At 38.0% G+C, this 20,654-nt stretch overlaps 1 protein-coding gene across 2 annotated transcripts in view; it reads right to left on the reverse strand.

Moving 5' to 3' along the window:
* The window catches only part of Myo1d (myosin ID), a 338,468-nt gene that overhangs the window by 233,198 nt on the left and 84,616 nt on the right, over window positions 1–20,654 (reverse strand). For both annotated transcript variants that reach the window (XM_048365802.1, XM_048365804.1), the window contains exons 2-5: window positions 6,916–7,124; window positions 4,313–4,406; window positions 3,661–3,826; window positions 1,498–1,551 (exon numbers count right to left, since the gene is read on the reverse strand). In XM_048365802.1, the coding sequence (XP_048221759.1) occupies window positions 1,498–1,551; window positions 3,661–3,826; window positions 4,313–4,406; window positions 6,916–7,124 (523 nt within the window). The remainder of the gene's footprint in view (window positions 1–1,497; window positions 1,552–3,660; window positions 3,827–4,312; window positions 4,407–6,915; window positions 7,125–20,654) is intronic.

Genomic DNA, 20,654 nt, shown 5'->3' on the forward strand with positions numbered 1-20,654 from the left:
AAAAGCTTTGAATTCTAAAAATAAACAATTGTTTTACACTTAATAGAAAAATAGTTGACCTAAAGTCAACCAATCTACCTATCTTCTTTTCTTTTTCTTTTATTTTTGCTGTTGTTTTTGGTACTAGTGTTTAAACTCAGCCTTGTGCTTGCCTGGCTTGCTCATTTAGCTGTCATGCTACCACTTGAACCACACCCCCAACCTGATTTTTTGTTGGCTATTTTGGAGACAAAGTAGAATTTTTCTGCCTGGGCTGGTTTTGAACTTTGATCTCCAGGTCTCAAGCTTCTTAAGTAGATAGGATTATAGACATGAGACATCAGTGTCCAACTTGTCACTGCTTTCAGTTGTATTGTCACTCACCTTCAGAGGTAGTTTACACATGGAATTGGTCTTCAATTTGTAGTTTTAATTCTTAAAAATCCAATATAATATCACTTAAGTTGATTAGCCAGTTAATTACCCTTAGATTATATTACTTTTGGCTTTAAAAGTATAATAATGTATAATACTTGTTCTCTGCAGGTGGACTTGCTAAGAGGAGGGATATTTTAAAGATTTTTATGATATTTAAAAGATTATGTTTTTGAGACAGGATTTTACTACATAGCCAAGACTGGCCTGGAACTTGCTATGAAGCCCAGGCTGGTCTCCAACTAACCTCCTAAGTACTGGGATTAAGCCTAGCACTATAAAGCAAAAGATTTTGTTTTAAAACTCTTAATAGCGTTCCAAAAGCGTATTCATTTTTCCCCTTAAGCTCTAATGTGATACAGAAAACTATTCTTCCTTGAATTCATAAGTCTTGTGTTTCTTTTCAAGTAATTCTATTTCTGTATTGCCTCTAAGAACAAAGAAAATGGAATTTGTAAGCCCATTTCGGAAACTTCCAAATATAGGAACAATACCTTCAATTTAAAAGAAAAGAAAATTTAACACATTTAGAAAGTACCATATAAAAAGCTTTCATGATTACTAAATCATTATACATGTTGCAAAGGTGTGTAGGTGATGCTAAACCTAGGTGTCTATTTGCTTTGCTCTCCCATCTGCCAGCTCTCATCAAGTCATGTTAGTCATGTTTCTTAAGAAGGAGGTAGGGTAGAGTGGAGTGTGTGTGTGTGTGTGTGTGTGTGTGTGTGTGTGTCTACATGTAATAAATTGTGAGGACAATGATCATGAGAGGTACAAGACAGGCAAAAGCCCAATATAGAGATATGCATTTTCTTTTCTTTTTTTGCCAGTCCTCGGGCTTGAACTCAGGGCCTGGGCACTATCCCTGAGCTTTTGGCTCAAGGCTAGCACTGTACCACTTGAGCCACAGTGCCCACTTTCTGGCTTTTTCTGTGTATGTGGTGCTGAGGAATCAAACCCAGGGCTTCATGCATGCTAGGTGAGCACTCTACCACTAAGTCACATTCCCAGCCCCTAGAGATATACAATTTCTATACAGCTGAGTGAATGATTAGTTCTCATATCTAACAGAAGATTACTAACCTGATAGAAAGAATGAAAGCTTCTTTCTCCAGGCTGTTGAACAATCACTCGAGACTAAGAAAAAAACACATTGAAATGGTTAATCTGAAAATGCAGCTATAAAATAAAAGTTGGTGTCAATGGTGGCTTTAGATATCCTAAAGACCCTATAGATAAAATCTGCCTAAGACTAGATTTCCCAGTAATTCTTTTTAGTGCCTAATGCAGAGGTCTCTAAACTTTCTGAAGAATAAATATGAATATGTAATATAACATTTAACTTGGAGCTAAAGATGGTGTTTGGTAAGGGACAGAGATTTGTGTGGAGATACTAGAAAGGAATGCTAGGGAGGAACATTCTCAACATTCCCTTCTCCAGGATCAGCTGGCAATTCAAAGAGTAATGCCTTAGATCCTATAATAAAATCAGCTTAGCAAGATCAGTCCCTAGAGACTGCTGCCTTAGATGGTTCCAAAAAAATTGCTATTAGGAGAAGGTTCCAAATGTGTTTCATTCAAAGGAATCCTTTTGATTAAATATATACACACAGTAAGCCATGAAACGTTTTGAAAATGAGGCTGGTGATACTTGGCATTTCCTGTAATTTTTTAACTGATTCAGATAAAATACGTATTTCCTTAATCGTCTGACCTCAATATAACAAGAATAGATATTATACTGCCATTAAAACACACTATGGGATAAATGGAATAGGAAACCTTTTACTGGGAAGGCATGCGAGCTAAGATTGGAGCACAGTTCTGCTGGAGATGGCTTTGTGAAACACAGCTGAGCCATGAAACTTGGGAGAATAAATGCCATGTGCTCTCTGCAATCAGGCCTAGTGTTTATCAAGGTTAGGACACAGCCTCTCAGACTGTCCCACTAGAAATCTTTTAATTGGAATCTTCTAGAAATGTGGTCTAGCATTAACATAAGCAGATAAAAACATACTTACTATTGAGGTGCCAAAGGCTCACATCTGTAATCCTAGCTATTTAGGAGAGTGAGATCTGAGAAGGTTTGGAACCAGCACCGGCAGAGAAATCTGTGAGACTCTTATTTCTAATTAACCAGCAAAAAGCTGAAAGTGGAAGTGTGGCTCAAGTGTTTGAATGCCAACCATGAATGAAAAAGCACGAGGCCTCGATTTCCAGCCCCCAAAGAAACACAAACATAGTCAGGCGTACAGACAAAGATACACAGACACACAGACACACATACACACATTCTCTCTTCATTGACCAATTACAGAATGCTTTATAATTAGAATATAAGCTTAGAAAATACATATATGATACTATAAAAAAGTGAACAAATAGAAACTAAAAGGAAAGTTAAAACGCAATGTGGTGATGTATGTTAAGGTGTGAATAGTGCTAGACTGTTTATTAATTGACGTTAGCTCACACACCCTCTCCCCACTCCTCAATCTGCATCTACAAAGTTCAAAATACCTCCCAAACAGATACAGTAAGTGCTTATAAAAACAGAGAAGGAGGAAGAAAGGAGAGACTATCTTACCACAGGAAGCAAATTTGAAAGATGGGATTAAGCATCGTTTCAAAGCAATAAATGAAATGCAATAAATATAACCAATTACTTTAAATTTCTTTTGGTGGTATTAAGGCTTAAATTCAAAGCCTTGTGCTTGCTAAGCAGGTGCTCTACCACTTGAGCCATACCCCCAGCCTTTTTGGTTTGGTTTTTAAAGATAGTCTCATGTTCATGCCAAGGCTGGCCAGGACCACCATCTTGTTCGTCTTTTTTTTTTTTTTTGGCCAGTCCTGGGGCTTGGGCTCAGGGCCTGAGCACTGTCCCTGGCTTCTTCTTGCTCAAGGCTAGCACTCTGCCACTTGAGCCACAGTGCCACTTCTGGCCATTTTCTGTATATGTGGTGCTGGGGAATCGAACCCAGGGCCTCATGTATACGAGGCAAGCACTGTTGCCACTAGGCCATATCCCCAGCCCCCACCATCTTCTTATATATGCTTCATGTGGAGCTGGGATGACAGGAATGTGCCACCATTTGAGATGTGTGCCTCACCAATTTTTTGTCCAGGCTGGTCTCAAACTTTGATTCCTCTGAGCTCCACCTCAAAAATATCTATGATTGCAGGTGTAAGAAATGTATTTGGCTCAAGTCTTTTAAAGATTACCCTCAGAAGCTAAGCACATCTTACCTTCTCCAATAAGTAGTTATTGATATGTCCACCAATAGGATCTCCCTTAAAGTCAAAGTTGATATCCATGTATTTTCCAAACCTGCTTGAGTTGTCATTACGATTGGTTTTTGCATTTCCAAATGCCTCCAGCACACAGTTGGACTTAAGCAACATGTTCTTCACTCTTTAACACAGATAAATAAAAATTATTATAAAAAGTTAGGAGAGGGCTGGGAATGTGGCTTAGTGGTAAGAGTGCTTGCCTAGCATGCACAAAGCCCTGGGCTCAATTTCTCAGCATCATATAAACAGGAAAAGCCGGAAATAGCACTGTGATTCAAGTGGTAGAGTGCTAGCCTTGAGCAAAAAGAAGCCAGGGACAGTGCTCAGGCCCTGAGTCCAAGCCTCAGGCCTGGGGAAAAAACTAAAATGAGGATACTACTACTACTTCAGAGCCTTTAAAAAAAAAAGTTGACTACAGCAGTATTTTTTTCTATTAAAGAACAAATCTGTAAATAGGGTGATAAAATAAAAGGAGAGAAACAATATACACTATGAGAATCAAGGCAGTTTAATAGCTGAAAATTTCTCAGTGCCCATCAGTGTAGGCCAAGCTAGTAGAGAAAGTGAAGCCCCAGTTAGAGTCTCTCTTACTGGACAATGCACTTACCTTTCAACCTCTGCTCTCTGGCTTGGGTTGGTGATGGCCGCAATATACTGCATAATGTACTTACTGGCTTCTGTTTTACCAGCTCCACTTTCCCCTAAAGTGAAGAATCATGCATGACTTAACATAGTAGTTTAAACTTACTTGCATTAGAATAATTTGAAATTATTATGAAATTTATTAAAAAAATCCCTTGTATTGCACTATTTCATTTTTGTCCTGTAATTTTTTTCCTGTTGGTTCTGATAGATATGAACATATTGAAAAAGTGAGAAAGAAGTAAAATAACAAGTAGACTTGGTATAACACCTGCATAGCAAACAAGAGGTTCTAAGTTCAAACGTAAATACTATGAAAGAAAAAAAAGGGAGGGAAGAGGAAGGGAGAATAAACTAGTTTGATAGAAAATCTAGTGAAAAGATGTCCCCTTATATACTGCTAAATGTAAAAACAAGCTATGTAATAGGTATAATTCAACAATGCCATATGTATACTTATATATGCATGTATTGCGATATACTTGAGTATACAGAAGAAATGTATAAAAGGATAAATACTAAACAGCTGTTGCTCCTGGAATGTTGTGATGAGGACACATTAAAAAAGAAAGGACTTTTTGCTTTTAGATGATACACTTGTATAACTTATCCTTCACCTTCTACAACAACCAGGCAACAGTGGTTTTGTAATTTGTTTTAATATAATGTAGTCTGGGGGCTATTCTTTTTTTTTTCATTTCTTTATTGTTAAAGTGAAGTACAGAGGGGTTACAGTTTCACATGTAAGGCAGTAAGTACATTTCTTATGCAACTTGATACCTTCTCCCTCATTTCCCTCCACTGTTCCCATTTCCCTTTCCCCCCATGAGTTGTACAGTTGGTTTATACCATTTAGGTTTTTTTTTTTTTCTGTTTTGTTTTTTCCAGTCCTGGGGCTTGAACTCAGGGTCTGAGCACTGTCCATGGCTTCTTTTTGCTCAAGGCTAGCATTCTGCCACTTGAGCCACAGCACCACTTTTGGCTTTTGCTATGTATGTGGTGTTAAGGAATCGAACCCAGGGCTTCATGTATATGAGGCGAGCACTTTACCACTAGGCCATATTCCCAACCCCTACACCATACAGTTTTGTAAATATTGCATTGGCTATTATTCTTTAACATTATTTAACCTTCTGGACTTTAATATTCTTATTGTAAAAAAGAAAAATAACTATCCTATAAGCCACTCAAAGAGTTGTTTTGATAAACAAAATAAAATGATTATAAAAGCATTTGGGTTTTTTTTGCCAGTCCTGGGGCTCTACCACTTGAGCAATAGTGTCACTTTTGGCATTTCCTGAGTAGTTTATTGGAGGTAAGAGTCTCACAGACTTTCCTGCCTGGGCTAACTTCAAACCACAATCCTCATATCTCAGCCTCCTGTGTAGCTAGAATTACAGGCATAAGCCATGGGCACCTCGCTTATAAAATCTTTTTTTAAGCATAAACCCACTAGTGCAAATTCAAGTATTATTAGTACCAAAAGAAATTTCCACATTCAAGAGAGGCCAGCCTAAACCAGTGGAAGTTACTTTCCTTGTCCTCTTCACAACTGAGATGCTTCCAACAACTTAGCTTTCAATGAGTAGCTTGGCTCCAGTTTTAAACACACGGAGCTGTAAGTCATCTGCTCATCACTGGACTTTAAAGCTCAAGCCCTGAGCTCAAAAGCTTATTTCTGGCCCCCATGCATCTGCATTTGCTTCAACAGCAACCCCCCAAAATCAAGCTGATCAGTTCATTCTTCACATCCAGGATCTGAGTACTTCATTTTCTTGGTTTCATTCTGTTACTATGGAAAGATTGTTGTTTTAACTGGTAGTTGTAGTGTTTGATATAGTTGGAAGCGTATTCCATACTAACTCAGTTTACAAACTGACCAGAAGGCATCCAAGTACATTTTTTAATGAGATGAGGTCTCTTTAAGAGCTCCAGACTGACCTCCGGGTTCAATCTTCCTTCCTTTGCTTCCAGAACCAAGACTAGAGGATGATCCAGAAATGATAATAATTTTGTGTTTAATGTTCACTATTTTTGTCCCTATAAAATTGGTTAGGTTTTTAACTTAAAAATTAATTGTGTATGGGGCTGGGGATATAGCCTAGTGGCAAGAGTGCCTGCCTCGGATACACAAGGCCCTAGGTTCAATTCCCCAGCACCACATATACAGAAAACGGCCAGAAGCGGCGCTGTGGCTCAAGTGGCAGAGTTCTAGCCTTGAGCGGGAAGAAGCCAGGGACAGTGCTCAGGCCCTGAGTCCAAGGCCCAGGACTGGCCAAAAAAAAAAAAATAATTGTGTAGGGCTGGGAATATGGCCTAGTGGCAAGAGTGCTTGCATCCTATACATGAAGCCCTGGGTTCAATTCCTCAGCACCACATATATAGAAAACAGCCAGAAGTGGCACTGTGGCTCAAGTGGTAGAGTGCTAGCCTTGAGCAGTGCTCATACCCTGAGTCCAAGCCCCAGGACTATCCAAAAAATAATAATAATAATTGTGTAGATCCCTGAGTGAAAATTAAGTTAAATAAATGTTGACCTTGGATATACCAAAGACCCCCTTCAAATACCTGATATCATAATGCAGGTGTCTTTTGATCGCCTCTTCATGGCCTTGTAAGCAGCATCAGCAATAGCAAAAAGATGTGGAGGTCTCTCATACAGCTCACGACCTTTATACTGCTCAATTGTGTCCCTCCCATAGATGTTCAACAACTTGTAAGGATTCACAGAGACAACAACTTCTCCAATGAATGTATAGATACGCCCTTTTTCAAATCTGTACAGGGGCAAAAGAAAACAAAGACATAGCCTTGGTTACAGAAGCACTATCTTTTTTCTATGAGTCTTTTATTACCAAGCAAATCCAAATATTTAAGAAACACTTCCTAAACTGACATTTCCTTGGTACTGAGTTTACTCTTAGAGATGATGTTTCAGGCTGTGCCCTTCAGATGCTACTGGCAGAAAAGACCAGTTGAGGTTAAAAGTCAGTGAAGAAAGAAAAATTTAATATGTTAGAGGCCAGGAATTTCCTGTTTCCAAAATACAGAAGGGAAATAAAAGGGGAGGGGGAATGATAATCAAAGAAAACATCAGATCTCTAGTAGGAAAGAAAAAGAAGTCAGGTATTGAAATTCACTTAACCAGATTTTCAATTGTAAAGAGGCTTGCTCACAAACATTGATTTCTTCCCTGTCTTTGAAACCTCACTAAAATGTCAATAAAGGAAAAAAAAACACACCACCAGTAAAGCCCATAACAGGAGGAATGGTAGAGGAGACACTTATGGTACAAATTAAATACTTTTAGTAACTTCCTAAAATCACATAGAGTAGATATGTCATGATGTGTTCAATGGTCCTCCTTCTGCCTGTTACTATGAATGATATGCACAAAATGCTCTAGACAGTATCTCAAGTCAGTATTTTATTTCTGTGGGAAAAATTCTCAGGAATGGTATACCACCAGAATGGGATACTTGTTTGAAAGGTACACATAATCAAAAGTATAAAAGCATATATACTCTGACCCTATCTTTCCCACATAAACAAAAGTTAAAAAGGTACCTGACATATGTATATATGTATTTGTACAGATATATTTAATAAATGAGTATGTGCTAACCATGGAAAAGATGGAAGAATTTCTATTTTATGCATCCTTGTACATAAGCAGAGGGATAATATAGATGGAGGAAAAGAGGATGCAGCCCACACAAGCAAGTGGGAAGATGTCATAAGAACAAAGAAAAAAAAGAGAGAAAGCTCCATGATTGGAATTGTCAATATAAATACATAAATATGCAAAGAAAAAATTTAAACATGAAACACAGCTGGGCATCTCTGGCTGATGTCTATAATCCTAGCTACTTAGGAGGTTGAGATATGGAGGATTGAGGCTTGAAGTTAATCAAGGTAGAAAAGGTTCATGAAACTAGATAACTTGAGGGGATGGATGGGGTTGTAAGAAATGGGGAGAATGGGAGGAGTGACACTGATCAAGATGCATTGTACTCAAACTGACAGGTTGAATTGAAACCTCTTTGTACAAAGATTGTATATGTGTATATATATATGATTACATGTGTATATATAATTGTATATATACCCAGATAATATGTATTCTTATATATATGTGTATATATGCCAGGTGAATATGAAGCCCTAAGTTCAAATGGTGCCAGATAAAAACCTGAGAAAAACCTATACACATCTGCTTTTTACCCATAATCCATGTTTATAAACATGTGAACCACAGCTTGACTGTACATTCTATTTGCTGAAGAGGAGCTGGTAGATATATAGTGATCCCTTGGTATCTGTGGGAGCCTGGTTCAAAGACCCATCTATCCCATCCATAGATATCCAAACTTACAAATACTCGTCCCTTACATAAATCCTCATGGTATTTTCACAGAACTTAAAGTATATTCCTAGATAGCTTAAATCATCTCTAGGTTACTTTGGTAGAAATACAAAGTAAATGCTATGCGAGTAGTTGTTATACAGCATTGTTTAGGGAATGATGGCAGGGAAAAGCTTCTACGGATGTTCAATACAGATACAGTTCTTCCCCTAAATATTTTTAATGCAGATAGTTGGATCTGAGAGTACTGAATTCATAGATACCCTTGCTGAATAAAGTGTTCCCACAGGCAAAAGGCTGGTTCTGAGACTATCAGCACTCTTCCTATAAAGGCCATGACAGGAAAAGAATAAGCATTTGGAACCAAAAGGCAAGATCGATCCTTCCTTCCTTCCTTCCTTCCTTCCTTCCTTCCTTCCTTCCTTCCTTCCTTCCTTCCTTCCTTCTTCCCTCCTTCCCTCCCTCCCTCCCTCCCTCCCTCCCTCCCTCCCTCCCTCCCTCCCTCCCTTCCTTCCTTCCTTTTTTCCTTTTTTCCTTCCTCCCTCCCTCCCCGCCTTTTTCTTTCTTTTGTTGGTCATGGGGCTTTTGAACTCAGGGCCTGGGCACTGTCCCTGAGACTCTTTGTGCTCAAGGCTAGTGCTCTATCACTTTGAGCCACAGCACCACTTCCAGTTTTCTGGTGGTTAATTGGAGATCAGAGTTTCATGGGCTTTCCTGCCCAGGCTGGCTTTGAACTGTGATGCTCAAATATCAGCCTCCGAGTGGCTAGGATTATAGGCATGAGCCACTGGCACCTGGTTTTGTGTTTTTTTAAACTGGGGCTTTATTTGACTCTGCATGGACACTGTCCCTAAACATTTTTGTTCAAGGTTAGCTCTTTACCATTTCAGCCACAACTCCACATTTGGGCATTTTGCTGGTTAATTGGAGATAGCAGTCTCATAGACTATCCTTGCCAGGCTTTCTTAGAATCTCCAGCCTCAGATCTCAACTTTCTGACTAGCTAGGATTACAGGCATGAGCCACTAGTGCCTGGCGGATCCTTAACTTCTTTTAATGAAATGAAGGTTGGCAGCTAAGAGTAGGAATGGAAACAAATAGTTGAAGATAATGTCAACAATAAATTTAAACCAGTATTTTTTTATCATGCAGTTAGTGTGTGTTTAAATAGATTTATTGACCACTTTGAGGTTTCCTGTAAGTTTTTCCATTGTGGTTTTCTTGATCATCTTCTCTACTGCCAGACGTTTATGTAGCAGCTAAAAATACTGACTTTGGTCCTTTATATTTGGGTGCCTTTCTGTACGTTACAGACTTGGTAGCAATCAGGCTTTGTGAGTGCTACTTAAGTGAAATGGTAATAATTATACCCATTTATCCCTCTGGCATTGAATGCTTTTTTTAAGCAATTACCCTTATATTATACATGAGGGAGATATTAGTAGATATTAACACTGCTCCCTAAATCACAGCAACCTTACATATGAGGGACGAATTCAATAATCATAATGCAATTCCTTGCTTCAGCTGTCAGTTCAAAGTCATCAGCAAGAAGGGCACACCACTCATATTTTAAAGATCTACAAAATAAAACAAAATCCACCTCTCAAGTCTTTCTAGCTTAACCTGTAAATCTGTATATGCTCAGCAGATATCTCCAAGGAAAAGAAAGGAACAGGATTATTTGATTTTCAAACTAGCCAAATAGAAAGCATGAAAAGTAGCAAAAGGATGTTAGGGAAAACTTACTTTATGAATATGTTACTCTGATTAAGAGACATAACACATCATGCATAAGTTTAAAATGTTGTCCTAAGATTTTTAAGTTTGTTTGATAATGTACTTTTCACTGGGTAGTTCTTATGTCCATTAACAAGCCATTCTTTTCTAAAATTGTATTTTAGTTTAAGTAATGTGTTAATTTCTTTTTTTGGTTGATCATGGGACTTGAACTCTGGGCCTGGGTGTTGTCCCTGAGCTCTTCAGCTCAAGGCTAGCACTCCACCACTTGAGCCACAGCGCCACTATTTTAGTTCAAGTAAAACATGGTTATAAAAATATCTAGGCATCAAAATAGGATGAAATTTCAAAATAGAATGAAACATATACACAGATGCTAGGCATGGTGGTACATGATTATAATCCCAACACAAGGGAGGCTGAGGCATCAAGAGTTCGAGACCAGCCTGAGCTACATAGTGAGTTTGAGGCCAATCCAAGCTATCTATGCAGTGAGCTGGACATTAACCTGGAATACATGGCAAGATCCTGTCTCAAGAAATAAAAACAAAAGATTCATAATATCAGTAATGCTTATAAATAATGTCTATTAACATGAAAATAGTGAGAGAGGCTCACCAAAATGCTGTATTAAATACAATGCTTTGGCAATTTCCAAAATGTTAAAAGCTCAACTTGAAATTCTTAGTTGGTGATTTAATATAAAACTTTCCATTCTAGTTAGGTCTCAAATTTACCACTAGATGGTGCCAATATACATTTTAACTCAAGGTTCCAGCCTGCTTTGGAAAGTCTGGTAGAAGTAAACAGGAAGGGAATGGAGTCACCTGCATGGTTTGCCTCGGGAAGAAACTGCAGTAATTATCATAGAAGGTAAATGGAGTGATACCTTCTCTTCCAAGAGAACAAGGAAGGTGTTTCTATGACCTGTGTGTGCAAGCTTGTTATGAAAAATTTACAATTAATTCTTCAAATATTTATTCAATGTCTACTTTGTTCTGGACAATGGGCCTAACTGGAATTTAAAAACAGAACAGAACAAGGAAGTACTGTAAATAAGTAATAACTATAGAGGATGGTAGGGTAATAAAAGTACATGCTACATTGGCAAAGATTAACCCAACAAATCATTATGAGTGAGAAATCCTAAAGTGTATTGTATGGCAAACAAGATGTGGCCTGCAAGTTCCTCTTCATTTGACTCCTAAGAAGTAACTACTCTTCTATCTGTCAAGGTCTCTTGAACCACTGCTCTCTGATTTGGACACTCTGGTTCTTCAGTAGATGAGCAGTTCACAGTCTTCAAAGTATCAACCCTCATGGTGTTGCCCTTGTTCTTCCTAGAACATCTTTTTCCTAGTCTCTTTCCCCATCTGCTTGGAAAATTCCCTTTCTCTCTCTACCACTTTCTATATGGAGTCCTCCTCTTCCTCCTTATTGATTCAAAAATATTTTATTTTAAAAGTTTTTTTTTTTAAGCTAGAGACAGAAAACATCAATGCTTGCCAGGGAGTAGGGAAGAGACAGATCACAGGCGGCACAGGGGAATATTTTGGGTCATAAAACTCAAGGTATGTTCCTATGATCTCAGCTACTTGCTAGGCTGATGTAGGAGGATTGAGAGTTGTAGGCCAGCATTAGCACCATAAAGAAATGCAACTATAACACAAAACTATGCACCTGTCAGACTTCACAGACTTAATACTCAAAAGGATAGTTTTATTGTAGTCGTTCTCCTCCCCATCCCCTTTGTATTACTGGGGGTTAACTCAGAACCCAAGTGGAGTTCTTCCTGACACTCAGTCTCCAACACTAGTGTTATGATCTTTGTTCTGCTCACTTCTTTTTTTTATTTTTTTTATTATTAATTGAACATAAATTTTTTTACAAGGTGTTGTGCAAAGAGGGTGCAGTTACATAGTAGGGCAGTGTGTACATTTCTTGTGATATCTTACAACCTGTTTTTCCATCCCTTGTCTAGGTCAGGTAGACCCATATGCAATATACAATGTATCAAGCACATATACAGTGTTCACAGACTTGGTCTCTACTGTCTCTCTGTCTCCCTTTGTTAACAGTCATATATCAGGGAGATCATGCCCCTTTGTTTTCTGTGTTCTAGGCTTGTCTCACTCAACATTATTTGTTCGAGTTCTGACCATTTCCCTGTGAATAACAATATTTCACCATTCCTAATCGCTATGTAGTATTCCATTGTGTATAAGTACCATATTTTTTGGATCCATTCGTCTGTGGAGGGGCATCTGGGTTGTTTCCAAATTTTGGCTATTGTGAATTGTGCCGTGATAAACATGGAAGTACAAATGTCCTTTTGATATCTTGGGTTTTGCTGTTTAGGATAGATGCCTAGGAGTGGTATGGCTGGGTCATAGGGTAGGTCTATATTGAGCTTTTTGAGAAACCTCCATACTGTTCTCCAAAGTGGTTGTACTAATTTGCACTCCCACCAACAATGGTCTGCTCACTTCTTTTTCCCTTCAAATCTCCAAAAATGGTTGAAATAGCTTAATAGTCATTGACTTTTAAAAACTAATGTAAGAGGTTTAAAAATATTCACTGAAACAAAATGGATCAAACTGCTTTTTTTTTTTTAATAAAACAAAGTCACTCAGGGAAAACCCAGCTTGAAAATGACTGTTTTATACAACATAAAATAACTGAGAGCAAGGCACAGCCTGATCTCCACAAAGGGCTAGAATTTTTTATTAGCCCTTAATTGAAACAAAGAGGTTCTAAATGATTTTGAATGGATGTATGGCTATAAAGAAAATATAAAGGGGGCTGGGGATATGGCCTAGTGGCAAGAGTGCTTGCCTCGTATACATGAGGCCCTGGGTTCAATTCCCCAGCACCACATATACAGAAAATGGCCAGAAGGGGCGCTGTGGCTCAAGTGGCAGAGTGTTAGCCTTGAGCAAAAAGAAGCCAGCGACAGTGCTCAGGCCCTGAGCCCAGGTCCCAGGACTGGCCAAAAAAAAAAAAAAAAAAAAAAAGAAAATATAAAGGTAATACTCTGGAGAACAATAGTGCTTTGCATCTGAAATCTGAAATAAACACACAAATATATATATATAATACAAATATGTATAATAAAGATAATTTTAATAATATTCATTACTTATTATATAGTTCAAATATATAATATATATTATATATAATATATTATTATATTATTATATATAATTAATAATTATATTAATAATTATATATAATTATATAATTATATATTATATTATTATATATAATATATTATATATAATATATATTATATATATTATATTCAAATATATAATATATATTTGTATTATATGTGAACATATACAACCTATGTAAACCTATGTAAACATAGGGTTGTACTTCCTGAGTATTCAAATGCAAAATATTTTGCAAAAGTGGCAGGGGTATAATATGCAGGCGGTTTCAGAGTAAAATTAGTCCCACTAGACACTTTCAAGTAGCTATGAGGAAGAACTATATAAAGAGGTAATTAGAAATCCTATCTTAGTTTCTTCAAAATACAGGTGGTCAAAGTGTTTAGGCAAACGAGAAAAAAATAGGTGCAATTTCTTTGCAGTAGATGACCTTGATAAATGAAAAAGGTCATGGTAAATTATCTCCTTCCTGGGTGCCTTACAGTATCTGTCTAGGACTTTTGTGTTGAGCAAGATGTTTTCCATTTCACAGCAGAGTGCTGAGGAAAAATGGGTTAGAAATAACAAGCCCAACTCTGTGGTCTACTAGTCATTCTATCCATTATCTTTTGACAATTTACCTAGAATTAGGCATGTCTATTCACAGGTGACAATACAACAATAATAGGGTGTGTGACAAGGAAAAAATTAAATACAGAATTTGATAAACAGAAGACAGGTCAAGCATTCCTCCCATTCCCCAGCAGGATTAGAAGTGTGGCTCAAGCAGCAGAGCACCTGACTAACAAGCATAAATCTCTGAGTTCAAGTCCCAGCACCATAAAAAAAAATTTAAGACTTTCCCCCAACAACTCAGGAGGCTGAGTTCTGATGATCACAGTTCAAAACCAGCCCCAGGCAGGAAAGACCATGAGACTATTATCTCCAAAAACACTGGAAATGAAGCCATGACTCAAGTGGAAGATTGCTAGCCTTGAGCACAGGAGCTCAAGGACATTGCCCAGGCCCTGAGTTCAAGCTCCAGGATTAGCAATGTGCATGTGCAAGCGTGTGAGCGTGCATGCGTGCGCACACACACACACATACACACACACAAATTCCTCCCAAGATATGCCATGCAATAGAAAAATTCTGACAAAGATCTATTAAAACATTGCATGTAAAGAAAATTTAACTCTCCAAAATAAGATATAAAGGAATACATCGTTATAAAAGAGAAAGTCTATTTAATGATGGCCACACTAAAAGGCATTAAGTGGAGAATGGATACTGATAAAACACAAGAAAAAAAAGGTGAAGAAAGTGAACCAAGTGAAAAGGAAAAACAAAGTTAAATCACGATAAAGTAATAGAAGTAGAAGATAATGGAGATCACATAGTTGGAGCCCTTGAAGACTTCGGAATCTGAAAATGGTGACATTTCAAACAAGTATATATCCTCATAAAAATGTCAGTGAATGTTAGAAAATAGACAGTAGCCTGGAACAACAAAATGCAGAAATCATTGGTGTGGCAGATTTAGCTGTGTTTCCTCCAAAAGATATGCTGACATCCTACCCTTGACATCTTATTTGGAAACAGGACATTTGAAGATGTAATCAAGTTAAGATGAGGTCATTAGGATGGACTACAATCCAATATGACTGTGCCCTTACAGGAAGAGGAAATGTTGTGTGGCAACAGACACAGAAGAATACTATGTGATTACAGAGACTGGAGCAAGGCAGTTACAGGTCAAGGACTCAGAGACTTAACAACCCCCATCAAAATCTAGGAAGAGCCAGCACAGAGTTCTCCCCTGCAGGTTTCAGAGGGAGCATGGCTCTGCCGACATCCTGATTTTTGGAGTTGCAACCTCCAAGATTGTGAGAGAAAAAACAATTCCACAGCAATCCTAGAAAAACAACTAGTTACACCAAAATACATTCTATAAAAAATACGTCTCAAGCTCCCTCAGAATTAAAAAAACACAAATCAGCAATATGATCTACCTTTTCACCTACAGATCAAGAAACTTGTCAGTAAAGAATGTTAAACTATGAAATCAAACATATCATCTGTCTCTATTGGTCTCTTGACCACCTGTCATTCTCAACGCCCTTCTGAACCATTCTCCACACAGCAGCAAGTGTGACCTTAAAATATTAGTTCCTAGCCTTTTCAATAGGAAGCACAACCTCAAACCAGTCTGGCACCCAGATAGTGGTTCATTTCATACCTGCTACCTCCTCTCTGTGATTTTGGCTGGAACACGTTTTTTTTTTTTTTTTTTTTTTTTTTCTCCAATTTAAGAATCATACCTGATTGTTTCCTGCAAGATACATATTAAAAAAAAATGCCTTTTGTTATTTGCCTACTTACTGTCTGTCTCCAGGAGAAAGGAAACCAAACTATCTTTCTTATAGTTTCCCTCCTAAGAGGCAACCACTGCTGTTTATTTTTTTCTAGAAATAATTTATGCATACACAAAAATACATGGCTTTTTTTTTTACATAAACAGCATTTTTTTCTTGGCAAAAGTCTCATGAAGTAAATAGAAAAAAAACTTAATTTTCAGGCCTGAATAATATTCCATTTTATAAGTCAATACATTGAATTTATCCCCACTGGACACTTAAGATTGCCACCAATCTTTTGTTACCACGGACAAAGTAGCCAATTTGTATGTTTATGTACATATACACATATGTATACACATAAATGTATTAAAAAGTAAAAATAAGCATACACTTATGCCAAAAGGAGCACATACCATTAGGTACATATGCGCATACATGCAATGTATATTTACATGTGTATATGCATATACATATGCATGTACACACTATATACACATAGATTAAACAAATGTATATTCATATAAATGTATATATCCATATATGTACATATAAATAATTGCATATGTGTGTATGTATAAACATCCATATATGCAATGGCATACATTCCTTTTGACATATGTATGTATATAACTGTAGGTCACATTTCTAGAATTGAAAATGCTAGTTTAAAAAATATGTGAAACTTAAATATACATTTGTTTTCTAATTTTTCTCCAAAGATCAAATAATTCACAATTCTACCTATAGTGAGACTTTGTTTCCTGGGTGTGGGTTTTTAAGCCAATATTGGACCATTTGAAAGGGTAGCCTATACTGCAGTTTTATTTTCAAAGCACACAAAACTTTGACCCCTTTCTTCACCTGCTTATGCAACGTTCACTAAGTTGACTGCCAACTTTCAATGAGAGTCAGTCCATTTTCTCAGTTCTTAGACAAGAATCTCTCCCAAGGACACAAACATCTTGCCTCTGCTTCCTTTGGTGAAATCACATCAACAGAGTCACTTAGTTTTATGCTCTTTGTAGGACTAGGTATTTCTGAGATGGGCAAAGATATCAGTTGCAAAGATTGTGAATTTGCAAGTCACAAAGGCCTGGGAGCCTGCATTTGAATCCTGGCTCTGCCAGGTACTGACTACATGCATTAACAAACATCTGAGTAAATAGTACGTGTCATGTGCCACATACTGAAAACAAGAGCTTGAGTTCCAGAAAAGAATAAGAACTCAACAGTTTACATGAACACAATGCCATGTGGCAAGCACAATTATAGTTAAGAAATTTTTTTTTAGCATTCTTCTCTTGTTCCTACTCTCCCCACCCCTCCGTACATACACACAAGCACTGCTTCAGAAATTATTTAAGGCAATAACAAAAAAAGAATGCTATTAAAGCTTAGATAAGGCTATCTAGCACAAATCAGGAATAGGAGGGCCCAAAGAACTTTCTAAAAATGATACTGCCTGAATTCTGAGTTGTTTAAATGATTACATAATCTGCACATAGGCAGTTTAGGGCACTTCTTGATTTACACTCTCTTAAGATTATTTGTAACTAGATGCTTAATTCTGATCTTTTACTGATATACTAAAGCCTATTATAAAGACAATACTTGAGAAGCCGCAGCAAAGCCCATCTACACAGCACATGGGTGTTCCCTAGCCATAGATAGAAGAGGAAAGCGGGTCCCGATTATCAAAGTGTGTTCTGGCTGGGCACAGCAGCTAACCTCTATAATATCAGTTATACAAGAGGCAGAGAACAGGAGGATAGTGGTTCCAAGCCAACACAGACAAAAAATTAACAAGAGTCCTTCTAAACCAAAAAGTGAGTGTGGTGGAGTATGCTATTCATCCTGGAGAAATAAATAGTAAGATCTCTGTTCTCAGGCTAGCCTAGACAAAAAAAAAAAATATGAGATGTTACATTGGAAATGTCTAAAGCAAAAAGGACTGGGAGTGTGGCTGAAGTGGTGGCGCACCTCTGATCAGCATGTGTGAGGCCTTGAGTTCAAATACTAGTTCAAAAAACAAAAAGGCACTCTGGAATCCACAGGACAATTGTATTGTCAGTCATCTTTCTATCATTATAACAAAATACTCGAGGTAGCAAATTTATTATAAACAGAAAGTCATTATTTTGGCTTGAAACTCTGGAATTTCCAGTCCATGACTGAATGGCCCTGTCACTTTGACCCTATGTTGAGGTAGGGCACACACCCAAGTGACCTAAAGCCTTACCAGTATACCTCCTTCTAAGAGCTCTACCATCTCCAAACAGGGGAGAGACTCTAGCTTTAATACACGGGACCCAGGGGACATTCAACATCCAAACTAGCTGGACATGGTTGTATATGCCTGTAACTTACAGTCCCAGCTCTCTAGAATCTGTGGCAAAGGATAGTGAGAGAGTATGGTTCATAAACAGACTAACAAACAACTGCCAACAACAACAACAAAACCACAACAAAGAACAAACAACAACAAAAAACAACCCAAACTACGGCTCATAGCTACCTCATAGGATTATTGCAATAAAAGATATTCCACATGAAGTGTTTAATACACTATTGGTACATACAAATAGCATAAACACACTAACTCCTATTTTTCTTTTGAGTAATACTGTGTCAAGTTTTTATATCAATGTCTTTGATTTTATTTTTATGAAAGTGTTCATTCAACCAATTAGTACTTTCAGCACCATGTTTCAAGCTGTGAGCTGTGGTTAACAAACAGAAGCCCCATTTCTGCCCTACTGCAAGAAAGGAGGAGAGCAGACAGTGAACAGAGGCTCCAGAAGAGGCAAGAAACATGTGCACAGCTCTGGAGGAATAAAGGACAAGTCTTCTGAGGAATGCAGAGCAGGTCAAATGTCAACACTTCACCAGAGATAGCAAGGGGAGAGTGCTGAGCAAGGAGAGACCAGATCACACAGGCTCACACAGGCAGGGATGTGGATCCTCACTAATTTTGGGAAATCTCCCTTTGGTTGTAGAGTATAAGCGACCATGTTGCTGGTGAATCATTAAGAGGCTAACTGCTCTAGTCCCAAGAAAGAGTGACTTGGCTTTGATGTAGATGGAGAATTGGGGCTTTTAGAAGAATTGTCGGTGCCAGTGGCTCACGCTTATAATCCTAGCTACTCAGGAGGCTGAGATCTGAGAATCACAGTTCAAAGCCAGTCCAGCAGAAAAGTCTAGGAGACTCATCTCCAATTCACCACCAGAAAACCGGAAGTGGTCCTGAGGTTCAAAGTGGTAGCGTGCTTGCCTTGAGCAAAAGAAGCTCAGGGGCAGCTCCCAGGCCCTGAGTTCAAGCCCCTCCCCAAAAGAATACAATTGATCAGACAGGGTTACTTAACAGGATCTGAAAGGTGAGGAAGAAGAAGGTACTAGGGGGTCTCATAGGAGCAAGTAAGAAGATCACAATGCTATTAATGAGGACAAAGACAGCAGAGGAAAAAATAAATCGAAGCTATTGTGATCGAAACAGGTTATGTACAGCATACAAATTGAAATTTCCATTAAACACTATATGATTAATTTTAAAATTTATTACTATTATTAACATTATTATATGGTGCTGGCACAGGCTAGGTAAACACTGTACACAGAGGGTACCCCTAATCCTGAAAATATTCTTTTTTTTTCTTTTGGCAGTTATTGGGATTTGGACTTAGGACCTTGTGTTTGCTAGGGTCTCAGTCTCTCTTTTAGCTGAGGCCAGCCTGGACTATGATCTTCCATGCATTCTATATAGCTAAGATGAAAGGCATATACCACTGCATTCAGCTTTTTATTGTCTAAGATAACATCTCATTAACTTTTCACCTGGTCTGGCCTTGAACTTCAGTGTTCCCAATCTGAGCCTCCCAAAGTGACTATGATTATAGTCATGAGCCACTGTTCCCTTACAAAACTGTTCCCTTAATAATAATGGACATTATATTTCCTTTCAAACTACATTATCTTTTTTAGTCAGCAGTATGTTAATTTCCCAAACATGCTTTAAAAAAAATGGGTATTCAAGGCCTACACTTTCTAGGTCATCATCCTACAATTTGAGCCATGCCCCCATCCCTTAGGCTTTTAGTTTGTTTTCTTAATGTTTTTGCCTGGATGGCCTTGGACTACAATAGTCTTACCTCTGCCTCTTACGTACTTGGTATCACAAGTATGAACTACTATGTCTAGCCTATGTATTTTCTTTGATCCATTCACTTAAAAATGATTTTCAGGGGGCTGGGAATATGGCCTAGTGGCAAGAGTGCTTGCCTCCTACACATGAAGCTCTCGGTTCGATTCCCCAGCACCACATATATGGAAAACAGCCAGAAGGGGCGCTGTGGCTCAGGTGGCAGAGTGCTGGCCTTAAGCGGGAAGAAGCCAGGGACAATACTCAGGCCCTGAGTCCAAGGCCCAGGACTGGCCAAAAAAAAAAAAAAAAAAAAAAAGATTTTCAAAACTGGGAAAAAATGAGGGAGGGGGTGACAGTGTCCAAAAATAAATGTACTCAATACTTGATTTATGTAACTGTAACACCTCTGTATATCACCTTTACAATATTTTTTTTAAAAACCTAAAGATTTTCTATTATAGTATCCTATTATTGGCTATCCGGCATGCTGGGGAGGTAGTTAGGTATGCCATACCTTAATCAACCAGAAAAACAAAGGTGACTCAGACTAA

Source organism: Perognathus longimembris, chromosome 17, assembly GCF_023159225.1.
Source record: "Perognathus longimembris pacificus isolate PPM17 chromosome 17, ASM2315922v1, whole genome shotgun sequence".
Taxonomy (NCBI): Eukaryota; Metazoa; Chordata; class Mammalia; order Rodentia; family Heteromyidae; genus Perognathus; species Perognathus longimembris.